Genomic DNA, 25,132 nt, shown 5'->3' with positions numbered 1-25,132 from the left:
GTGGTCCTTGGTCCCAATTCAGAATCTAAACATGTTTCTAGAAATCTGATCATTTTTTGCCCTGGTGATTACCATGGGAGTAAATAGCAGGAGGTTGGCTCTAACTCATGAACTAAAAGAGATGTGAAAACTCACTTCCTGCTCTCTCTTCACTATACAAGCAGTCTGGTTGGATCAAATGTTTCACTGGCTTCTTACAACATCAATAACATAACAAATTTGGTTGCCAAAATTGCTGAGCTATTCTAATATCTACTATTCTATCATTAGAAATATAGTGATTATTTTTCAACTGTAATCTTAGTAGGAATCTGAAATTATAAAGAATTAAGATTATAATAGTTCTTTGCAATGAAAGGAAATCAAAAGAACTCAAGAGTTGGAAATGTCTTTAAGAGCCTATCTTAGCCTATTTGACTTTAAGACAGGATCAAATTATTCAGAAAATTTTCCTCATATTAAGCCAAGATTTGCCTCTCTGCATCTTTCACATTTCAGATTTGTTTCTGGCCTGTGGGCCAAGTAAGAGAAGCATAATTCTTTCCCCCATATTACATTCTTTTAGGTATTTGAAGACAACACTTTCTCCATCTTTAAAACTTTTCTTTTTTAGAAGCTATCATCCAGACAACCTCCTCTCAACATGCTATAACCTATCAATATTTCTTTTAAAACAAGAGTGCTGTAACACTGAACAAATATTCATGTATAAATATAATCTCACTATGGCCACAGTAGAATTATAATCTCCCTCATTTTGAACATTATCCTTAAAGCAATACAAACTGAGAAATAATTAGATATTTTTATAATATAGCATTTTGAAACATTTAAAGCCAGAGTGCCTGCAGCAATGGCACCAACTATGGGCCTTGGAGGACATAGGAAAGTGATAGCAGTACCTGAAGGTGCTCTGACCCCAGGAATGGTTAGGGGGTCAGACAACTGGTTAGAAAGAGATTACAGGGGACCCTTTGCTGTCCCTGGGTGTAGCTGGTGCTGATTTCCCATACACAATTTCAGGGTGAAGAGAAATGCTTGTGGTTGGTCACAAGAATGAGCCCTAGTCATAGTTGCAAGACAGAGAGGAATGGTAGCGCCTGAAGATGCAACAGACTAAGAAAGCTGATCATAGTCTGAGGGTCTATGGGAATGGTAGAACTTGCAAATGAAACATAACAGAAAGGCTTCCTAAGATTACTTGAGCACAGACCAGGAGAACAGTGATTACACATCTCCCTCAATTATACAATCTTGGAAGAATTGAAAATGTGCAGTTCCTCAGAACTAGCTCTGAAAATAGTAACATAAAAAATCCTGATGCTTAGGACAGTGCCCTCTCAAAATCAGATGAACTGAACTCAACTTTAACATAAAATTCCAAGTCAAGAAATAGGCTAGAAAAATGAGCAAATGACAAAAAAAGAGCCTGAGCATAGAAAGATATTATTGTGGCAAAGAAGAACAATACACACACTCAAAACAACAATTTAAAAAGAGTTACAAACATAGCCTCAAAGAAAAATAATTATTCATCATAAACCGAATAAGAATTTCTGGAATAATTAAATAAAGAGATAAGAATGATAAAGGAGAAAATTGGGAATAGAAATGAGTGATGCAACAAAATTATGAAAAGAGAATTAATAGGTTGGTAAAAAAGGCATATGCATACACATAAAAAAACTAAAGAAATAATACCTTAAAAAACAGAATTGGCCCAATGCAAAAGATATGCAAAAATTCACTGAAGAAAATATTTTAATAAAAATTAGAATTAAGTAAGTGGAACCTAATAACTCATGAGACATCAAGGAACAAAAAAGTCAAAAGAAAGAAAATATAAAAGAAAATTTGAAATATTTCTTTGGAAAAACATCTGACCTAGAAAATAGATCAAGGGAAATTATTTAAGAATTATTAGACTATTTGAAAATCATGATTAATAAAATAGCCTCAACACTGTATTTCAAGAGACTTTAAAGGAAAACCTCTCTGATATCTTATTCACAGAGAATAAACAAAAGTCAGAAGTATCTACTGATGACCTCCTGAAAGAGATTCCAAAATAGAAAATACCAGGATTATCATAGCCAAATTCTTGAGCTCCAGGTTAAGGAGACAATATTTCTAGCAGTCAGAAAGAATCCATTTAGGTATTATGGAAGCCATAGTCAGGATCACACAAAATTTAGTAGTTTCTGTGTTAAAGGAGTGGAGGTCTTTGTATACTATATTACAGAAGACAAAGGAGCTAGGATTATGATCAAGAATTAACTATTCAGAAAAGTTGAATATAATCCTTCAGGGAAAATAATGGATATTTAATTAAGAGAAACATTTCAAGCATTCATGATGAAAAAAACAGAGCAGAATAAAAAAATTAATATTCAAACACAAGAGTCAAGAGAAGCATAAAAAGGTAAACATGAAAGGGAAATCATAAAGGATTCAATAGGTTTAAAATGTTTATATTTTTATGTAGAAAGAGGATGTAACTCCTAAGAATTTTATCATTACTGGTGAAGTTAGAAGGAGTCTACATGATAGAAGGCATGGGTATGACTTGCTTTTGTTGAGTTTATCTAAAAAAAAAAGTGAAGGAGTGAGAAAGAGGCATACAACAGGAGAAAGGGGAATGGAAAGGAAGAATAGAGAAAACTATTTCCCAAAGCAGTTGTGCAAGGAAGAGATTTTGCAATGAGGAGGGGAATGGCATGGGCATAGGCAATACTTGAACCTCCCTCTCATCTAAATTGGTTCAAAGAGGGAAGAGTATATACAAACATACTTAGTTGGGTAAAGAAATCTAATTTATCCAACAGGGAAGTAGGAGGGGAAGGGCATATGAGAAAGGAAGAAGAGGAGGATAATAAAAATGACGTTAGATTAAGGGTGGCAGTGGTTGGAAGCACAATAGACTTTTGAGAATGGACAAGACAAAAAGAGAGAGCGAATAGAGAAGGTAGGGTTGAGGGAGATACACAGTTAGTAATCAAAACTATTAATGTAAATGGGATTGACTCACCCATAAAGAAGGAGTGAGTAGAATTAATTAGAAATCAGAATCCAACAAGATGTTGTTTACAAGAGACATGTTTAAAATACAAAGACACACCCATAAAATTAAAATAAGCAGCTGGAGTAGAATCTAATATGCTTCAACTGAAATAAAAAGCATAAGGGTAACAATCATTAACTCAGACCAAAACAACAACAACAACAACAACAACAAAAACAACCCCCCCATTAGGCCTAATTTAAAGAGGCAATCAGGGAAACTACATTTTGAAAAGGTAACATAGTTGAAGAAGTAATATAAAAATATATATATACAGCAAATTTCTCACATAAAGGCCTAATTTCTCAAATATGTAGGGAAAGGAGTCAAATTTATAAAAATAAGAGCCATTTTCCAGATAGATGGTCTAAGGATATAAACATTTAGTTTTCAGAAGAAATCAGAATCAGAGTCATCTGTGGTCATGAAAAAAATGCTTTAAATCACTATTGATTAGAGAAGTGCAAATTAAAACAACTCTAAAGTATCACTTCACACGTATCAGCAATTTTAAATGTTGGAGATGTGGGAAAAGAGGTACACTAATGAATGATTGGTGGAGTTATGAACTAGTTCTACCATTCTGGAGAACAACTTAGAAATGTATCAAAAGGGCTATAAAAGTGTGCATACTCTGACTCAGCAATACCACTACTAGGTCTTTATCCCAAAGGTATCAAAATAAAAAATAAAAGGACTCATGTCTACAAAAATATTTATAGTAGCTCTATTTTGGGTTAGGAAAAAACTGGAAATTGAAGGGATGCCTACTAAATGAGGAATGGCTAAAAAAAGTTGTAGTATATCATTGTGTTGGAATATTATTGTACAATAACAAATAGTTATAAGAAAAGTAGGATAGTTTTTAAAAACTTAGAAAGATCTATATAAACTCACTCAAAGTAAACAGAACCAGATCACTGTGTACAGTAATATCAATACTGTAATGATGATTGACAATGAAAGATTTAGGCTCTAATTAATACAATGACCTAGGAAAATTTGGAAAAACTTAGAATGAAAATTGCTCTCTGCTTCCAGACTGCAAAACATATTATTCTTAATTTATTTTTTTGTGGTGTGGCAAATATGGAAATATTTGTATAATTTCACATATATAATGGATACTATGTTGCTTGCCTTCTCAATGGGTAGCCTAGGGAATGAAAGGAAGGAGAAAATTTGGAACTCACAAATTTTTTAAATGTTAGAAAAAATGCAATGTTGAGTCTGAGGACTGCTAAAAGCCACAGGTCTTTTTTCTTATGAATTAGTGTCTAGTCGTATCTTCTCCTTCCTATTTCTGTCAAGTTAATTTTTTAACTCAAGTTTTCAACAAGTGGGTCAGCAATCCATTCCAACTTTGTATAAACTGTCAATTTGAAAAGCATGACATCTATGACTTTATCTTTGTTACTGATAAAAAAAAGCTGAAGAGAATAGGATCCAGAAAAAAGCCCTAGAGCAACCTCTTCCACTAGTTTGACACAGATTCATTATATATATATATTTATAAACAGAGAAAAATACCATAATCTGACATAACTTATTTGTCCTTGAGATAATTTTTTAAAAAAACAACCTGATGTCCAAATTTCAGTTTTGAGAGATTCTTATTCCCTCTTGACTAGTTTTCCTTTCTTAGGGTCCACTATCTTTGTGATTACACCTCTCATTTTAAAAATTCTTTGAAATTTGCTTTCCCAAAGTCTACAGTACAATATTCTTTTTCTTAACTATTAGAAATCTAAGATTATATGGTCACTTTTCCCCCTAGGTTCCCATTGCTTTCACTTAAAGTCATGAATTGACATAAGTGTAAGAGACTTGAAAATCAAGTATTTTGATCTCATTTTATGGATTGAAAAAATCACCTAAGGTCACATAGTTGTTAAGTGTCAGGCAGAACTAAACAAATATTACTAGAATCCTATTCCACTGTTTCTTCTATCATACTTAATTTCCCCAAACCAACTAAGTCTACTTTGTTGGCCATATTTGGGTCTTTGAAAGCCATTAAATGTGATCACTTTTATATCTGTAACAGGATTTCCTTTTTTTTAAATAAAAACCCTTACCTTCTGTCTTGGAGTCAATACTGTGTATTGGCTCCAAGGCAGAAGAGCGGTAAGGGCTAGACAATGGGGGTCAAGTGACTTGCCCAGGGTCACACAGCTGGGAAATGTCTGAGGCCAGATTTGAACCTAGGACCTCCCATCTCTAGGCCTGGCTCTCAATCCACTGAGCTACCCAGCTGTCCCTTCCTTTTTTTTTTAATAGGAGATGAAACTTGGCAAAGAAATACAAAATTTAACAAATGTTTTGCTTTTACTAGGTTCCAGTTTCTAGTAAATATTTCCTTCTCCATCTTACTTAAAACCAATTTTGTAATATAATTAGGAAAATATAACTTATACCTTTTATCTAGTCCAGTGGATTCTAGTTTATTTCTATAGCACTATTTTTATTAAGACCACTCTCAAGAATATTTTCTAAATGTAGTGCTATCCTCCTGTACCTTTCTTTGACCGTGTTTCCTAAGTAATCTTGTCCTATAATTTCAAGTTGATTTTATTATTTTACTAAACTGCATTCTTTGTTTAGTACCTTTAGACTCTGAGGTCTTAAGAATTGTCCTCAACTTTTTCTCCTAATATTTTTTTCCTGTGAATTGCTGGAGGCACTTCCCTTAATTATTTTTCTGCTTATATCACACATAAGATCTTAGGGTTTGGTAGGGTTTTACAAACCATCTATTACAACCATCTTATTTGGCAAATGAGGAAACTGAGATCAAGAGAGTCTATTTGCCCAACTTCACATGACAAATAAGTAAAAGAGCTGATATTTGAACTCATATCCTCTAAAACTGCAAATGCAGTGTTCTTTTCCACATCCCTTCTCACCCCTTGTTTCTCATGTTGTACTTCAAATTTATAACCTTCTTTAAAGAAAAGGAAAAAGAAAAATTATGGTGGGACTTCTAAGCAGTACAGTTATTTTTTTTCATTTAAAAACAAAACAAAAAATACTTTAGAGTCTAATATATATTATAAGGTGGGGGCATAGTTCTTTTATCCTGTATCATACTTGCAAAGATCATTGTACAGCCATGTTGGCAAACCTATGGCACATGAGCTGGAGAGGGCTGCTCCTCCTTCCCCCTCTCTACATGTGCTCAAGGAGATTTCTCACATGACCAACTCCTCTGTCCAGAAGCCCAATGGGAATGCTTCCTCCTTCCCTTGTCTGGGGTAAGAGTGGGGGCCCACATGAAGTATGAGGGTTGTAGTTTGGGCACTCGGGCTCTAAAAGGTTCACCATCACTTGTCCTATAGGATTAAGAGGGTTAGGTGAAATTATGCTACATAATCTAGTATAAAAAGACCAGAGGTTTTCAGTCACCTCTTTCTCTGATTTCATATCCCCATATAATGTGAAGAAATAAATATCTCTTGAAATAAATAATCTTTTATAGATTTATTTTATGAATAAGAATCTTCTTTGTTTTTCTCTCCAGAAGTATATAGATCCATTAAACCTTTGCTATGATTTAGCTTTGAGGAGATGGTAATGATGAACATCAGATAACATTCCTTAGATTATAGATTGCAGATACTTATTAGACCTTACCCAATAGAGCAAGACGTATCATCTGCATTAGGGGCCTGTTCTTAACCTCCTTTTGAAGCTGGTTTCTTTTTGCCTGTTCTTTTCATCAATGAGGATTTAAAAAACACATGGGTTTTGCCTGGGTAATTACACACAACAACTAGGAAATATAATGATACTCTCCAGCTGTAACAAAACTGACATAACGTATTGATGTTGATGTTTTAGTTCACTACACTGTTTCAAGCTAGAAGTCTATTAGGTTTCTAACAGTGTGGTGATAAATAAAGCATGTTCTATTCATTAATTATTGACAGCGTTCAAAAAGGAAAATTCATATAAGTATTATTAATGTGGGAAAATACAACTATAGTGACTTCTTTGTGGTTTCTTCTTGTACTCAGACCTTAAAATCTACATGTAGGATTTTAAAACATTTTTCATTTTCATTTCAGAATGTCAGTCTCTCTTATAAATCATACAACCTATCCTCCATCAGCTGTGAACCTAATTTAAAAATGGAACTTAGTCAAGATTACTCTACTTGCAGAAAATGTTCAACATTCATAACTTTGCCACATGTTGTTATGGAAATTGCATTGATTTATAGCAACCTGGGTGTCACCAGATAGCATCAAGTCATCTGAGCTCAGACATAACTGTCCAGGAAATTAATTTGCTTTTAAATATGTTTCATTTACATCAAGACCTCCACTGACCTAAAATGCTATGTGGTATATCTATGTGTCTTTGGAGAAACCAGATTTTTTCAGATTAAAGACTGAGCTTTACATTCGATGGGAATTTCCAGACAAAGTAGGATGGCGGGTGCGGGGGGTGAGGAAGATTTTATTGCCTCAGCAATATAGATATTGCAGGAAAAGGTACTAATTTTAAAAGGTGGAATAACTGAAAATCAGATAATTGGGGCTTGAAGTTAATGTTGGGTAATGTGTTGGAGGACTATTCCATAATATCAACTAAGGAAGGTTTTGTCAAGGCTGAGCCAAGCAATACCACTCGGGGAGAAATGAAGATAAAAGGACCAAAGATTACAAGTCCTCGTCTTAATAACTCTATGAATCTCTTGTAGTCATTCATTTCAGTTTTCAGTTGGGGTTTAGGAGGAGCAGTATGTTTTTTTTTTCTTTTTAGGAAGTCTGGGGCAATATTTTGGACATGAAAATTGTAATGAGACCTAAAAACAATAAATTCGAGTTCAGTTAGAAAGCAGAAGAGAAAATTTCTAGTACAGTAAGAACTGTGGTAAGACTATAATGAATGAGTCTCTGTGCATTTTAAACATACATATGTATGTAGTGGCTTGCAAGATTATAAAAGACTAAGCTCTGAGATGACTTAGAGGAGAATCTCTCTCTATACACACATACACATAAATGTGATAAGGTAAAATGACTCATTATATTTTTGAAGAATCATAGATTTAGAACTAAAAGGGACTCGAGGTTTTGAGCCCAACCTCCTCCTTTTACAAATAAGGAATCTGAGGCAAATATATGTTAAGTGATTTTTTTCAGGGTTACACAGTCAGCCTATGAGGCAGTATTTGAATGTCGCCTTCTTAACTCCCAATCTAGCACCCTGTCCACCACACAATGCTACATTCTCCTTCAGGATCAAATCTGTTAAACTGCACCCACATTCCAGGTGAGGCATATTCTATAAGTCAGGATAAAGGTATATGTAGGTAAGGACATGACAGTTTTCCAGTTTACCCTGTTGAGTAAATGCAAAGAAACAATAACAAAAGTATGAAAGATGAGATACATGCCCCTCACCCAGCAATAATGCAAGGCCCAAATGATGGCATGAGGTTATTTTGCTCCCCAACCAGAATTCTGTTAGCTTCTTCCTCATCCCTAACCCACCACATCCTTTTTTGTACATCATGGGAAACCTCTGCTACTATGCTATGAAAAAAAAGATGCTTAAAATTAAAGAAGAAAATAAATGCCATTACTTTCAATTTTTTGATTCTTTGACTATATTCATCTAGTTGATGCTGAAGAGAATCCACAAGCTGTTTGTATTTAGCATATCTCCCTTCAATCAAATCCCTTGGACAAGAGGAATCCTGGAAATACAGCAAAAGGTCTGAACTGTTTTGGATGATAATAACTAGCTCTTGGAAGAAAAATAAGAACCTGAAAACATGACAAAAGGTACATTTGTTAAATAGAAAAAACTAATCATGAGCATTTGCACCTAATAGAAGAATCTTATTCTGCTAAGAAAAGGAGGAATGAAATTATCACTTTGGATGCTACTGTGGAAAAGAAAAATAGGAGTTACTCACCTGTGACCTATCTTCTCTAGAGATAATCATTTTTGAGTGCCCCTTTTCATTTTCCAAATGTAAAAACAAAACATTTCTTGTCTTAAATCTAATAATGATTTATCCAAAGGTGATTAACAATACCAAAGTATTACTTGACATAAACCCTTGGTATTTTTTTTTCAAATTGTGGCATTGTGATAATTATACTTGTAAGAGAATTAAAACAACCATAAAAATATCCAGAACTATGATCTCACTGATGGAGAGAACTCCCAGTGTTCAAACTCCCTCTACCAATGTTCTGGAATTTGTAGTCTTAGGTAATTGCTTGGGTCACTGCAAGGTTAAGTGATTTGCCCAAGGTTTCATAGCTAGTGTGTGTCTGAAGACAGATTTAAAACTAGCTCTTCCCAACTCCAAGGCAGGACTCTCTACCTATTAACTAAGAAAAAACAAACATACAAACCAAACTCTTTTGAACCAAATCTGTGACGTAATTGATATAGAAAATTTCCATTGAGGAAACTTTATTTTTCCAGTATAGATAGCTCTATAAATTATAGTCTTAGAGAGTTACCTGATAAATGTAAGAGCTGGCTATAATTTATTGACCTTATATTTGCAGTCTTATAGAGTTGGTGTGAGGATCAAATTAGATAATACTATTCAAGGTACTTTGTAAGAGTAAAGCATCAAATCATTATAAGCTATTATTCATGGATATAATGAAAATTAGGTGATAATGCTAATTAATGGTCTTCCAAAACACAGCCTTTTTTGTCTACATTTCTTTGGATAGATCATTGGAAACACCCATTAGGGTTCAGAGAGTTAAAGATGTCCAACTTGAATAAAATGATTCATGATCTTAGAAGCTAAAAAGAACAATAATTGATATAATGAATAAAGTTTACCATATAATATTATAGAATCATATAATTTTTTCTTTTCTTGTAAATCAAATTTAATAACCTTTTGGACTGCTAAGTCTGACTCATTCCTAGATGAATCAAATAGAATATTTAAAGTTTAAATTATTAAATTATTTAAAAACAGGGTATTTTTTAAAAAATGGGTTTTAATTAAATTAATAGCATTGGAAGAGATCTCTAGGTTAGCTTTTACTCTATTTTTACTTTAAAATTGGAAAACTGTGGATCATGGCAGGGGAAGTGACTTGCCCAAGGTCACAAAGCTATTGATGTAGAGCAAAGCCCATGGTTTATTGGCTTCTTGTTCTTTGCTTTTTCCATTACATTACAATTCAGGTCCCCTTATTCCAAATTCAGTGCTCTTTCCACATTATTTGATCTCTCTGTTTCTGTCTCTCCTCATATTAGAAGCTGATTACATTTCAATTCCTTTAAAATGAGTAAGAAATACCTTATATATTTCTATCTATAATTTCCTTGAGCACTAAATAGCTTGCATTTGTGTCTCTGTATATAAATTTTGTTTGTGGGTAGCATTTGCTTTATTCTTGTTAAAATATGGTGGCTTCAAACTTCATTTCCACTTCATTTTGAAAGATGTAGTTTAGGTCTCTAATTCAGATTCATGAAAAGGGCAATCCCACTTAGTGGAAAGAGCATGGAGCAGTTTTCATAACAGCATCTGTAAATCTGTAAAATGGGGACAATAATTCTTATACTGCCTGCCCTACTGGGTTGCTGTAAAGATCCAATGTGAGAACATATAGAAAGACTTTTGTAATGGTAAAGTGTTATTTACATACAAGGCATAAAATTATCATAATATTATTATAATTACCCTGAAAGCTTGACATATTTTGGTATCAAGCTATAGCCACAGGGTCCCAAAAGAATCAATTTGCCTTCATAATACCAAACATCCAGGTGAAAGGTTTTCCTCCTTTTTAAATAAAATGAAACTATGCTTTGGCTCAAAGCTGGGGCAGCGAGCATGGGCCTGGAGTCTGAAAGACTTTGCCTTCCTGAGTTTAAATCTAGTTTCAGACACTTACTAGTTGTGTGACCCTGAGCAAGTCACTTAACCTTGTTAGCCCCAGTTTCCTTTTCTGTTGAATAAGCTAAAGAAGGAAATGGCAAACCACTCCAGGGTCTTTCCCAAGGAAACACAAAGAGTTGAACATGCCTGAAAAACAATTGAACAATAAGAAGTCTTTCAAAGCTTCTAACTCCAATGGCTAATATTAGAAAATGAGAATCCTAAATCTGAATAATATGCTCTATCTTATTATAGAACTTAGCAATGTTTGTGTGTGAATATGTTTGTGTGTAATTGAATAAAATATCCTTATAGACAGTCAATTACCCATAAACAATGCTCAGTAAAGACTTCTGGCAACAGTAAAAGAATGTTGCTTTTGTTTACATTCTTAAATTAGGTTTAGGGCAGACTTGTTGGGGAAGAAGATGCTGATGAAATAGTTGTTCAAACACATTTAAAAAGTTATGATGTATATATTAACTAAATATCTAATTAACACTATCAAGTGCTCTGTGGCTCCAAAACATTTTCTAATAGTTGAGGAGGAAAAAAGGGGAGAAATATATTCTAACAAGCTACTTGTCACTGCTTGTGGTAAGAGTTACGTTGAAAATAAATCTGTAGCAGTAAGAGTTCTGTAGTCACTTTCTAAGAATTTTTATATTTAAAATATATAATTGGGAAAAACAGGAGAAATATGTAAAGCTGATTTAAAACTGTGATTTTGTATTAATTTTTAATAACAGGTTTCTGTGTAAAGTATAAACCAAGTAAAATAACAGGTTTCTGTATAAAGTATAAACCAAGATCCAAGATCCAAGCTCACCCAAGATCCCTTTCAAAAGTGGTTAGTTCTTGAAGTACTAAAAGGTCTGTCTTAAGGTCATTTCACTATAGCATGATCCTTGAGGACAGTATTATATTGAGATTCTGATATTTTTACAAGGAGTTCAGATCTATTTCCTTTCTACTGCCTCCTCAAAAACTTGCTCAGAGTTCATGAGTCTTTAAATAATGTCATTCTTTTTTGATGGGTTTTGCTTCCAACAGAAAAGATGCCAAAGAAAATATTGTCCTCTATTGTGAATCTCACTAACATCCATTGTCAAATAATCATGAAGTAGCTATCATTACTAATTACATATGTGGACATAAGACATTTTTTAAAATTGTATAAACTAAAGACTTAAGGATGATTGATGGGATTATCCTCTTCACATCTCTCTGCTTTAATTATCTTTTAAGAAACTTGAATAGGCAAATATACACAAATAATTGACTTCACAATTAAAAGCTTTGTGGTCAGAGTCTTATCAATAAATGTCATGGGACATATGAAATCCTAGGCCTTAAGTGCATCTTATTTCACAGAGCATTCTACAGGGAAACACTAGATATCAGACACCTAAAACAAAGATTAGCTTGCTCATTTGTAATTAAAAATGTCAACTTGGAAATTACCATTAGTATTCAAAAAGTTACCTGTTGTATTAATAACTTGTAACCAACTCATGCTATCTCAGCTTAGAAAATTCTCCATGAATCTGACCCTGAAAGCTAAGTTAGCTATTACAGTAAAAAAAACATTTTTCTAAGGCTATTTTATTAAAATTCATAATCCTTAATCAATGACTCATGAATGTCTAAAAACATTAGTAATTAGAAGCATAATTAAAGGTGACCACTTTACCCTAAATTTCATTATTTGCATTCCCAAGGTCTCTTGGCTCCTCCCTCCCCCCACATCCTTCTATACCTTCCCAAAATTGTTCTGCACATCAGGAAGATGTCAAATATTTTTATCTGAGTAAAAAGCCTAAAGGAGACAAGTCAAAGCTTTCTTACTCCAAAGTCTTTGATATCTTCCAGGAGGTTCAGTTTTTCTGGAACAGACTCCAGATGTTCCAAGGCCATTTGGGTACTCTGAAAAATAAAACATAAGGAAACAAAACATAAAAATTTGATCAATGGTTTTCAAGTCCCAAGTAGTAATAGCAACTGTACCATCGTCAATAAGTGATGTATCCTGTGTAACTCAGAGAGGCAGATAAGAAGTGCATTAGAATTAAATGTATTATCAGCATATAATATAATAATAAAGAATAAAGTTATTCTTTAAACCAGAAGAAATAATTTCCTTTCCCTCGGTTTCCAAAATGAATTTGCATAACTGTTTTGGATACAGAGACTCTTTTAGCTATTATGCCATAACAAATTCTACAGAGCATTTCATATAAATATTAATTTATAAACCTGTAATCATGGGTGACCAACATAAATAAACCAAAAGCTATCATTGAGAAAGAGATGAGTTTGCAGTTACTTATTTACAGAGCTCATTACAGGTTCTTTTAGAAAGAGGTCAAAGGTTCTTATCAACTCTTTGAAATGAGAGTGCTATGATGGGAACTCAGAAAAAAAAAATTAGGAAAAGAATTCTTTCCAAAGTTAAATAATTAGGAAATTAGATAACTGACAAGATTAATGGTTGTATATAAAGTCTTCACTTTCCTCAGCATTCTGTTTTGAACCTCACAAAATTCTGAATGATTTCGAAAAGAGTTATTGAAAAGTCCTTTCAAAGTTAATGTGAAGTGATGAAGCTTTAAAAGTAAATAAATACCAATACTCTAAAATGTCATCATCTTGAAATTATCATCCAAACTCATTAGGGGGGAAATGATCATTAAGACAGGTAAGTGAGAATCTAGTCTGTAGTAAGATACTGATTCAGATTAGACATGAGGCAATTAGGTGGAAGAATAGACAGTGTGTGCTGGCCTTGGAGTAAAAAAGATCTGAGTTCAAATACTGCCTGAGACTAGTTGGGTGACTCTCATTTAGTCACTTATCCTCTCTTGGCCTCAGTTTCTTGATATGTAAAATGGAGATAATAATAGCACCCAATGCCCAGAATCATAGAGGGGACAGTGTGATAATATACACAAAGTGCTTTGCCACCTTTAAAGTACTATTTAATTATTAGTTATTATTATTAGCTATTGTTATGGCTCATTAAGAAATAGTCAGAGAGCCTCCACACAAAGGCTACTTCTTAAAGTCTGAATACAAGTACCTTTTGGAAGTTTAAACTTTTATTTATTCTGATTAACTCAAATCTGAGTGAATTTGACACATATGCTACTGTTAACACTATTCCAAGTGTATGGAATTTGATTTATGAATTTGTAAAATCCCTCTTTCTATTGGGCAGATTCCTGAATACGGATTGTCACATAACATAGATGAGTAAGGCCAAACCGATTTTGAATTCAACAAGCCAAACCATGTATGCAAGATTTATAGGATTTATAAAAACTGGATTTTTTAAGCGTTACAATTACATGTGAAGGATGTAGGTCTTAAAAGAATTTGAAAATAGAATTAAAGAAGTTAACAATACAATGCTCATAAATGGAATAGGCCTACATCTTGAAAACATTGAAATCCCTTTCCTCAGCCTATTCTTTCTCCTCACTACAAAAATGACTCTAAAATTTGGATAAGTACTCTAGAGCACAGTGTATGAATAAAATTATGCTGGCCCTTCCTCTACTATAATAATAACTGTACATGCTATACGAGCATTTTTTTCCTATCCCATTCCAATTCATTGGGTGACAGAATATAAAAATTTATATAGCCATTGTTTCCACATGCTGGCATCTGTGTGTGCATGTGTGACATTTTGTTTGGAGTCTGGATAGACAAGTAGTTGTAGTTTCTGGTGAACCTTTAAAACCTCTCCAGGCCCTTTTCTATTAAATAATCTATTTATTCTTCTCTATCTCTACAATTGACCCGACTTTCAGGCTTGTAATTTGTTTCAGTTGTAACTCTCACCCAATCTTTCCTAAACCCTTGCTTCCCTTCCATCATGTACTCTACAGTCAGTGATGCTGGCCTCCTTGCTTTTCCTAGAACAAAACATTACATTTCCTGACTTGAGGCACTTTCGTTTGTTTTGTTTCCTTTGTTTGTTTTTAATATGGAAGCCTACATAAATCCATGTATCATCTTTGAGCAAGGGCTCTATCCTAATCTTCTCCATATCATTCCAATTTTAGTATATGAATTGCTGAAGCTAGCAGGACTGTAGTCATTTTTACTGGCTATTTCCCATGCCTGCAATGCTTGCTCTCCCTTCTTACTTTCATCTCCTGGTTTCCAACAAGTCCAAGCTAAATTTCTATTTTCTATAGGAAGTATTTACCAATTCTTCTTGCTTCTAGTGCCTTCCTTCTATTGACAATTTCCAAATTATTCTACATATAGTTTTCTGGTGCATCATTTTTTCATGTTTCCTCTCATTAGACTCTGAGATCAGAAAAGGTCTTTTACTTTTCTTTGTTTCCCCAAGGCTTGGGTACTTAATAAATGCTTTTTGACTGACCAAATACTACTTCAAAATGTTTCTACATTTATAAAACTAGCAAAAATGCATTTTAGTCATCTCTCTATTTTAATCAATCTGCCCATTGCTTATACAGTACTACATCAGATGATATATAATGTCTTTCAAAACTGTCCCTCCCGTATCTCTATATCTATATACATACAATATACATATTTCAATCTCAAAGCTCACCATTAGGTGATATTTCTCGTAGCAAATGTATTTTTCAATATAGTTTTAGGGTGTTTAACTGTACAACTTTGGCTTATAATGAGATGGTAGATATTTAAGTTCTATAATCTAATTTTTAATTAGTTTGACATGGGTCTTGGGCCCTCCCCCGTCTCTCTGTCTGTCTCTCTTTTTCTGTCTGTCTCTCTGTTTCTGTCTCTGTCTCTGTCTCTGTCTCTCTCTCCCTCTCTCTGTCTCTTTCATTTCTAACTTCCCTTTCTTTAAGGATCTTTCTTTTGAGCCAGGGACATAGTACCAACAGACAAGCTAAAGGTATATGTGCACATAAAATAAATGCTTAGCTACAAATAACTGGAGGAACATGTATACATAAATGCCAGAGCATCCAGGTAAATGGCAAAATAGCAGACAGGACTATCTAGATTTGTCAGTATAATTACAATGAAAAGTTGTTTCAAGGGCTTCCAAATTCAGAGCTCACCATTAAGGATATATCTAAGAGCAAATCTGTTTTTCAATATGATATTTTTAGAGTGTTTAACTATACAACTTTGGCCTATAACCTGAGGGCAGATACATTTAAGTCCTAAACTTTAATTTTAATTAGAGTTTGGCATAAGGTCTTGGGCTTCGTTTAAATCTTGATCAAACTACATAAAAGTCTCAGGTTTACCTTTTCCCTATAGCAAAGATTGCTCCAGGAAAAATATCCATTAGGAACTGAGTAAAGTCTGAAATCAGTGATTCGTTGATATTCACAGGTGCTATGATGATTTGTATACATTAGCTCACCTGGCAAACTTCCTAATGCAGATTCAGAGAACACCATAAAACTATACATGAGTCTATTTCTGTCACCTCTTCTGCTCATAGTTGTTTAAAGAATAAGATTCAAATGTTAGCAATAACTAAAAATAACCAAGACATTAATTTCCAGAAAATACCTAAGGAAAGGCAAGTTCTTATTTAAAAAAAAAAAAATTATAGGAATAGATCAGCCCAGTCACACACAAGTATTTTTAATGGTTTGTTTAAGATAGTACCCTTTTACATAATATTACAAGACAACTCATTAAAAGTAAAAATAAAGAAAAGGAGGGGACGAATAGGCTCATAGCCTAATAACATTTGGTTAATGTAGCTACTCAAATATTCTAAGGTGTGAAGTTCTCGGATTAGGAGAGGAAACAAAAATATCCAATTCTGAACCTTCTGGGTATAAAACAGGAAACAAGGCTTCAAATTTAGTGCTTTTAAAAAATATAGTGATGAAGACCACACCATTACATATTTGGTAGAAAAAATGGCATTAAAATGAAGCCCTTTATGTGCTCAGGGTGGAGGATTTTGTAGACTAGAACATTAAACAGAATTCTTATATTACTCATGATTTCAGAGAGGCATTGGTCCAGATGACCTCTGGGAGCCCTTTCAATTCATAAATTCTTTGGAAAATAATTTCTTCTACGGTTGACTTCTGATCTGGAGTCAACATGAACCCCAAGGGAAAATAAATAGCTGGAAATTGATATATAACAATCCATGGAGATCTATTTCCAGAAAAATCCCATTAATCTATGTCTATCTAGGCAAAGTTAAGTATCTAACTCTTTTTAAGTATTCCAGGTGCCATCACTATATATCTGGAACTGTATCTACTACTCAACATCTCTGGGGATATTAAAACCTTTGGCCCATAGAGAAAAACAAAGTAATTACACCATTAAGTGTGGGGGACCTCCCATCAGGACTCTTGAAAAAAATTTCTGTTTATCAGAGGAAATTAAAACAAAATTATTTTATATACTCATTCAAGATCTTTTCATTCTCTTCCTATCTTATATATTTCCCTTCATCAAATATAGGATCATTTTGTAATAATACAATTTTAATTATTCTCTACCTAAGTTTAACCCTTCACTGACTGCTTCTTGCCCATGAAAATTTTAATACTCATCCCTATGAATGACAACTCATATTCTACAATTTACTGTTATTTATGCTCATGAAGCATCTCAAATGATGATGCTGATAATCAATGACATTTATATTGAACTCTAAAGTTTGAAAAGGATTTGATATGCTTTCTGCTTAGAACTGTTCAGTTCTTATAATGTCCCTGTGATTTAACTGCTACATATACAGGGCCTTCCAAAAGATGTATTAAACTATTAAAAGTTAACTAGTATCACCATTTTATAAATGATCATTTCCTTTTTAACAGTGAAGAAACAAAGGCTCAGAGAGGTTAAAAACTTGTTCAGGGTTTTATTGTTATTGTTCAGTTGTTTCAGTCAGGTCTGATTCTTTTTGACCAAATTTGTGGTTTTCTTGACAAAGATACTAGAGTGTTTTTTTAATTCTTTTACTAGTTCATTTGACAGATGAGGAAACTGAGGCAAACAAGGTTAAGTGTCTTGCCCACTGTCACCCATCTAGTGTCTGAGGTTGGATTTCAATTCCTGTCTTCCTTATTCTAGACCTGACATTCTAGCCACTGTGTCACCTTCTTGTCCTGATTAATACCACTAGTGAGTACCTAAAGTTGGAGTCAATCCAAAATCTTTTTAACTCCAAGTTCAGGATTTTACCTAATAATCCAGGCTACCATTAACTCCAATAGCCAAGACCATCTCTGGTGATGGAGTGTAGCATACCAGACATCTTAGCATCTGGGAAGGACGATTGATGCATTGATATTGTATTCTGGATATTCATTTACCAAACACATGGTCAGATTATGTGATGTTCATTGTATGGAAAGGGACAGTCTGAAGCACTAGCATAGGACGGGCAAATTCATGGGCTGGGCCTTGACTGGCCACCCTGGGCCATACTGCCTCAGCTCAGGGTACATTCATTTGCAAAGCAAAGGTTCGATTAGGGTTTTGACAGTCCTGGCTCAGACTACATTCATTTGCAAAGCTTGGGTTGGATTGATCTCCACCTCTTTGATCACATCACTGTCAATTCAACCAATGTTAAAACCTATGTCATGTTATGTATTCGTGGATCATCTCCCAATACACATTCCTAAAACCTCCAATAAATACTGGGGAACTAGCACGAAACTCTCTCTCTTACTCTTACTTTCCCTCTCTTCCCTCCTCTCTCTTGCTTCCCTGTATCTTCTTAATGCTCTGTCTTATCTTTTCCTGCTGATCCTAGCCAAGCTGTTTCCCCCAATGCTTCCTATTAATGCACAGACTCCCTTGTCTATAGGAGACATTAAGGAGCTGTGACTCCCCACTTATTTTCTTATTCCTCATATTTCCCATTTATTCTCAGTGGAAAATATTTCCTCGGAGTTTGTGTCACTCCCCAGATCTTCTAACTTGTTGTCTTTGAGTCTTTATTATTCTCCCATTTTCTTAGTCTCCCTTCTCTATCTCAGGTTATTACCGTAAGATAAATAATATAGGACTTCTGTGGGGGGCTGCTATACTGAGTGTTCATCTTTTCTAATAGGTTTCCTTAGGTAAATACAGTAGGTTAGGAAAAAAAAAGAATAACTACAAACAAATGTGCTCTTTCACCATTTATTTGCTCTATGTTAATTTATTCTTGGTAAGAAAGATAGTTAGATGTATATAGATGAGTGCTAAAATTCTTGCAGAAATACATAATTCATTAAGCATCCCCAAGGAGGCAAACATATGGCAACCTCTAAGGTTGGGTAGTTAATGCCTAATTTGGTTAGTATATTTTATTTTTACACTAAAACTTGAGAAGGATTTGGTATTTTTAATTTATTTTTCAGAGAAAACACATGATCCAAGAAGTAGATATATCTATCAGCAATGGCAGAAAAACAGTTGTCAGATGCATAAGTTGTCAACATAAATCAAATTGCTACAAGAGCCCAGCAATTTCACAGGGGGCATAGCATGATTTTTCTTTAAGATTTTTCTTGTGTCCAAACTATAGCAAAATGAATAAGTGCAATATGGCAGTGTAAAAAGAAGCAGTTTGGATTTAGGGGGAAGAATATGGAAAGCTTTGCTTTTATGCCTTTTGTATAGAAAGTCAAAATAATCACCGTGATCATGGATGTTTTTGAAAAAAAATTTCTCTTTGCCAGTGGAGAAATGTTCATTTCCTATTACCACATCGTGTTATTCAGTGTTATTGAAATCAACTGTGTCCAGAAGTTTAAGTCTGAGAAGAAAAGTCAAGGGTTTATTCATTTTTTAAAAAATATATTTGTGTATTTTAAGATACTATGCAGATATTAAGTAAGCAAAGATCTGGACTAGTTTATTTATTTAAGTTTCAAAATACATTTGAGTTTAATTTGGAGAGAGATCAGATGCAAAACTTCCCTGACAAATGATGGAAAGGTGGTGAAGGGACCTAAGTAAATATATCTCTAGGGAGGAGAAGGATGAGGTCATTTAGAGAATATACTGTATACCTTTTTAGTTAGTGCTGATTTAAGTACAACACAGCTGTATCAGCTCCACAGGGCCTTATTTTCACCCAAACTATGCAACACATTTGATGGAGTCAAGCCAAGCATTCATAAGGAATAGGTTGGCAAACCAGTTTTGTTGGTGCATGTTCTCTAATATTGGTTCAGTGCTCCAAATAAATTATCAGTGCTGCCTTTTGTTTTTTGGATTAGTGAAGTAAGGGAGATCTAAAAGTCTCTCTTCTATTTACAGTATGAGAATAAGAAAACTATCAAGTAAAAAAATTATATATGTATATATACATATATGTTTAATGCTTGCCAAAAATAAAAAAAAACAAACAAATAACAAGCTGATAAGATCTCAGTTAGAATAGTTAGAAAGGCTTTCAAACAACAAAATATTGCAACTATTAATGGTCAATTGAAGACCAGAAGAAATGTTTAAATAGGTAAAATTAGTCTTCTGAAGACATCAAATTCCTCATTCAGAATGTTCCATCCCAAAAGGGATTTAATATCAAATTCAAGAATGCTTTTTATTTTTAAAATGAGGGGATTTATGGATGACCATTTAAGTGACTTTACTGTACTCTAAATGTATGATCCTAAGAGCTAATAAATTAAGTAGTAACATAAAATACTACACTAATCAAGGAGAAAAGGTTGAATAAAATAGACCTTAATAGCTGTTATTCAATTCAATAAACATTCATTAACTACTAACTACCTGTAAAGTACCTTTACAGGCTCTGGAGATACAAAAACAAAAACAACAACAAAAAAGAGAGTGTTTCTCCACTGAGGAATTTACATTCTACTAAATGTGGATCTCACTTTGGGAGAATTCTTTAATATATCCATATGTAGCTATATAGAATCTGCCAAAGTTGCTGAACAAGGGGTTGGCTTAGAGTAGCCCTAAGGTTCTTTATAGTTCTATGTACTTCCATTAACTGATAAAGCTATCAACGAAAGTGATAGGCAAATAAATCACAGATAATGAGCAAGTCAAGATTTTAAGATTTAACTGTGCTTAGAACAGATTCTGTTTTCCAATAATGGAACCATTTATTTAAATTCTACAATGTGTTTCATTTTAATTTCGACAGTTATTTTTTTAATTTAAAAAAACCACTGAGGTGAGGGGAAGGACAGGATGAACACCAAGATGAGTAATAAATATTAGAACATTGTAAGTTTATCCACATTGGGGGTTCTATCCCTGACATTTTAAGAATTTCTTTTGTTTTCCTGACATTTCTATATTTGCTTCTTCAAAGAGGGAAAAAAAGAGGAATAACATGCAAGAAATTTCTCTATTTCTGTTGAGGATACTCCTATACTTGCAGTTACCCAGATTGGTCACTTCAAAGACATTAAGGGAGGAAGGTAATATAGTGGATAGGGTGATGGCAACTGAGTCAAAAATATGGGTCTAAATTCTGCCTTACATACTAGCCAGGCTATTCAATGCACATCATTTTAAGCTCCTTAGCCTCAGTTTCCTTAAATATAAAAGGATAGCAATAGAACATATCTCATAGGGTTGTTATAAGGATAAAATGGGATTATGTATATAATCTTCTTTGCTTAACTTAGAATGCTATATAAATCCTAGCTATTATTTCCCTTCACTTTCTAAAAATATTCAATTTTTAAAATTTTTAGTTCTTAATTCTCTCCTCTTCACTCTTCCCCACCCATAAAGAAAACAAGAAAACGAAAATTCATTACAAACATATAGTCATGCAAAACAAACTCTTGCTATAGCATAGTCTAAAAAAGAAAAGAAAAAGAATGAGAAAAACTATGCTTCAATTTGTCCTCTGAGTTCATCAGCTCTTTATTTTGAGGTAGATTGCACATTTCATCATGGGTCCTTTAGGACCTGAGTTCTTTAGTTGGTCATAGAATAAAGTTTTAAAAGTTGATTATCTTTACGATATTGTTGTTATTGTAAGAGGTTTATTTTCCTGGTTCTGCTCACATCACTTTATATCAGCAGCATCGCTGGGTCAAAGTGTATGCATAGTTTAATAGCTTTTTGGCTAGAGTTCCCAATTGCTTTCCAGAATGGTTGGATTAGTTCATAGTTCCACTAACAATGCAATAGTGTATCTGTTTTCCCACAACACTTCCAGCATTTATAATTTTTTCTTTTGTCATTTTAGCCAATCTGATGGATGTGAGGTGTCACCTCTGAGTTGCTTTAATTTGCATTTCTCTAATTATTGGTGCTTTTGAGCATTTTTCATATAGCTACTGATAGCTTAGATTCTTTCCCCTGAAAAATGTTTTTCAGACATCTCTTTTGACTATTTATCAACACAAATCTTCCCTCTTTCCTCATTTCTACTAAGGAGCTACCTACCATCTTTCTAATCATTCATGTTTACATTCTCAACCCTTCTGTCTTTACCCACATATTCAATCAGTTGCCAAGCCTTGTCAATTCTACCTTCATAATTTCTTGGATCCATTCCCTTTGCCAGAGTCAAATCACAACTCATTCAGATTCTTATCACTTCATTCTTGGACTGTTTTCATCTCATCACCTAAAATCTCTAACCCCTTAAGTATAATGTAATCTCCACAGCTGCTAACGGGATAGTCCTAAGGTACAAATCTGGCCATATCATTCCCCTTCTTTAAAAAGTTCTAGTGATTATCTGCTGCTTAAGGAAAAATACAAACTCCTTTGGAATGGGAAACTTACAATTTTACTCTAACCTGTTTTTCTAGGATTATTACACTTTGATACACCCTCTACCCATTCTTGTCTCCATTTTCTCTTGGTTACAGTCAAATTAGTGCTTCAAAAAAATTTTCTGTTCTTCAAACATGACATTCTAACTCTCATCTTTGTGCTTTTTCACAAAACTGTCCCCTTGCCAATAAGGTAGTATCCTCATCTCCACCTAACTGAATCAATACCTAGAGGAGCAGCTAGGATGCTTAGTGCCAGGTGGTCCTGGATTCAAATATGGCCTCAGACACTTCCTAGCTGTGTGATCCTGGACAAGCCACTTAACCCCGATTGTCTATCCTTTGCCACTCTTCTGCCTTTTAATTGATTCCTAGTATTAATTCTAAGATAGAAGGTAACTATTTAAAAAAATCAAGAATCAATTCCTAGCTTCCTTCTAACAAAGCTTTAAATGAAATCTTTGCTGATCACCCCAGTTGCTAGTTTTGCCCTTATTATTCTGTATTCATTTTGAATACATTTTGTACTTCTTTATATGGGTGCATATGGACAGCTAGGTGGCACAGTGGAAAAAGAGCTGGGCCTGGAGTCAGAAAGACAAGTTTAAATCTGGCCTCTTATTAATGGTCTTTTAGCCTCTGTTTGCCTAAATTTTGTCATCTATAAAATGGGGATAATAATAGCACCAATCTCCCAGGATTGTTGTTTGGATCAAATGAGATAAATGTTTAAAAACCACTTAGGATAGTGCCTGGCAAATAGTAAATATAAATGTTAGGTTTCATTTATTATTTTTAATAATAAAGATGTCCCCAAAGTTATAGTGCTATTTAATAGCTTATATTTATTAGCTGTATTTTTAAAATAAAATCACCACCCTGTCCCATAAAGTTTACAGAAAATTCAAAGAAAGCCCTTTTGTTGCAATGACAATTTCGACTTACAGTTAAAAGAGAATAGATTATTAGTTGGATCCTTTAGCTCTTTATTATTTAGTTAACCAAAAAAAAGTTGTCACTTGTTATCTCAACTGCACTATAACAATTTAAACTCCTTTCTCTTCCTCCCTTTTTAAAAGCCTGTTATCAAGTTCTTTTTCCAAGTCTTGTCCTCTCTGGCATTCTTATCTGTGCTGTACTGTTCAAAGAGTCATAGCTAAATCCTTCCTTCATTAAATTATCTATCTTAGTTCTAGTCTTTCCAGGCACTAGTTAATACTCATGAATATTCTGTTTCTGGAATGTCTTTAAAAACAGATGGAAGGTGGCATTAACTGTGAGCATCAGAATGGTTTTTGGATGATATACTCTATGGAGAGATGTGGGCTCACTTAGTTCCCGCCTTGCCACTAACCAGCTGTGGAGACTTTGGGCAAGTTAGTCCTCCTAGGTCTCAATTTCCTCATCTGCCAAAGACAGGGTTTGGACTAGTTCTCTCGGGTCCTTTACTGCTTTAACATTTGAAGATTCTGCAATTTCACTATCCCTCAAAATGTGATGAGTGGCTTGGTTTATTATTTCTTCTCACCACAGGCTGTGACTGGGATCTGTCTGCATTTGAAAGGTGTATGAAAGAGACAACAGTTTTCCTAAAGAGAAAGTTAACAGTAGGAAAACAAATAAAGGGGGCCTGGTGGCTAGCAATACTTAGAGCACTGACATTGGGCAGAAAAATTGTTCTCCTACCTTAGGAAGGACAGGAAAGCTATTGATTTTGGAAGAAAAAATAATAACAAAATGAAGGCTATATTTGTTTTCTTGGGTGAGGGCCATGTCAAATTAGAAACACTTTATATGCCACTTTGTGTCTCTGAAAGCAGCATTTCCAAATAGAGGCACAGAGCATCCTGTTGATTTTTACCCTGGCTTAAGGGCCAGTTAAGACAGGCAAGATTTTTTTTTCTGCTCCCCTCCTCTGTCCCTCCAGAGGTAGACCTACGGCTTCAGAGACACTGAAGAACTCTAAAGTTTCCAAATTACTTTGGAATGCTTTTCAGTTACACTATAGAACTAAGGCTCCCCCCAAAGATAAAATAGGGGCACATGTAAGAGATCAGAAGTATGAGGAATACACAGATAAGGAGAGAGTGAATTCAAAACTTGGCTAGTCCAAGGAAAGGATGACATTTCTCTTGACTCCCATGCAGAGATGGTGGATCTGGAATGAGTGTAAAATATTGCATAATGGCTTCAAAGTTTTTGAACGTATTGATGAGCTCTTCTGATTTTTTCCTTCTTCCTCTTTTCTTTTTGAAAATGTTTTTGTTATAAGGAAAGGATGGCTCTTTGGAAACAGGGTGGGAGAAGGATACAGGGAGAAACCTAGGAGATGTGGAAACAAAAGATATCACTAAAATTCTCCCAAGAATAAAAAAGAAGAAAAACATGTAAGAGCCTTTAAAAATCAATTTGTTCTGGTGAGGTAAAGAATGTTTTCAAATATATGTGAAATTTACTTGAAAAAGGAAAAAAGAAAAATGG

General features: G+C 34.1%; 1 protein-coding gene and 1 non-coding gene across 13 annotated transcripts in view; both read right to left on the bottom strand.

Moving 5' to 3' along the window:
• Positions 1–25,132, bottom strand: part of CEP128 (centrosomal protein 128) — a 566,439-nt gene that overhangs the window by 31,933 nt on the left and 509,374 nt on the right. For 7 of the 12 annotated variants that reach the window (XM_056810609.1, XM_007472708.3, XM_016425009.2 and 4 more), the window contains 2 exons: positions 12,789–12,866; positions 8,655–8,768 (listed from right to left, as the gene is read on the bottom strand). In XM_056810609.1, the coding sequence (XP_056666587.1) occupies positions 8,655–8,768; positions 12,789–12,866 (192 nt within the window). Of the gene's footprint in view, positions 1–8,654; positions 8,839–12,788; positions 12,867–25,132 lie in introns of all 12 variants that reach the window. The other 5 variants (XM_007472707.2, XM_056810611.1, XM_056810610.1 and 2 more) reach the window with 2 other exon arrangements.
• LOC130456693 (U6 spliceosomal RNA) lies at positions 14,926–15,032 on the bottom strand. The gene has a single exon (XR_008915743.1). It is a non-coding gene; the product is annotated as a U6 spliceosomal RNA (small nuclear RNA).

Source organism: Monodelphis domestica, chromosome 1, assembly GCF_027887165.1.
Source record: "Monodelphis domestica isolate mMonDom1 chromosome 1, mMonDom1.pri, whole genome shotgun sequence".
Classification (NCBI taxonomy): domain Eukaryota; kingdom Metazoa; phylum Chordata; class Mammalia; order Didelphimorphia; family Didelphidae; genus Monodelphis; species Monodelphis domestica.
Note: the sequence above shows the minus strand (reverse complement) of the source record. Positions and strands in the feature narration are given on the sequence as shown.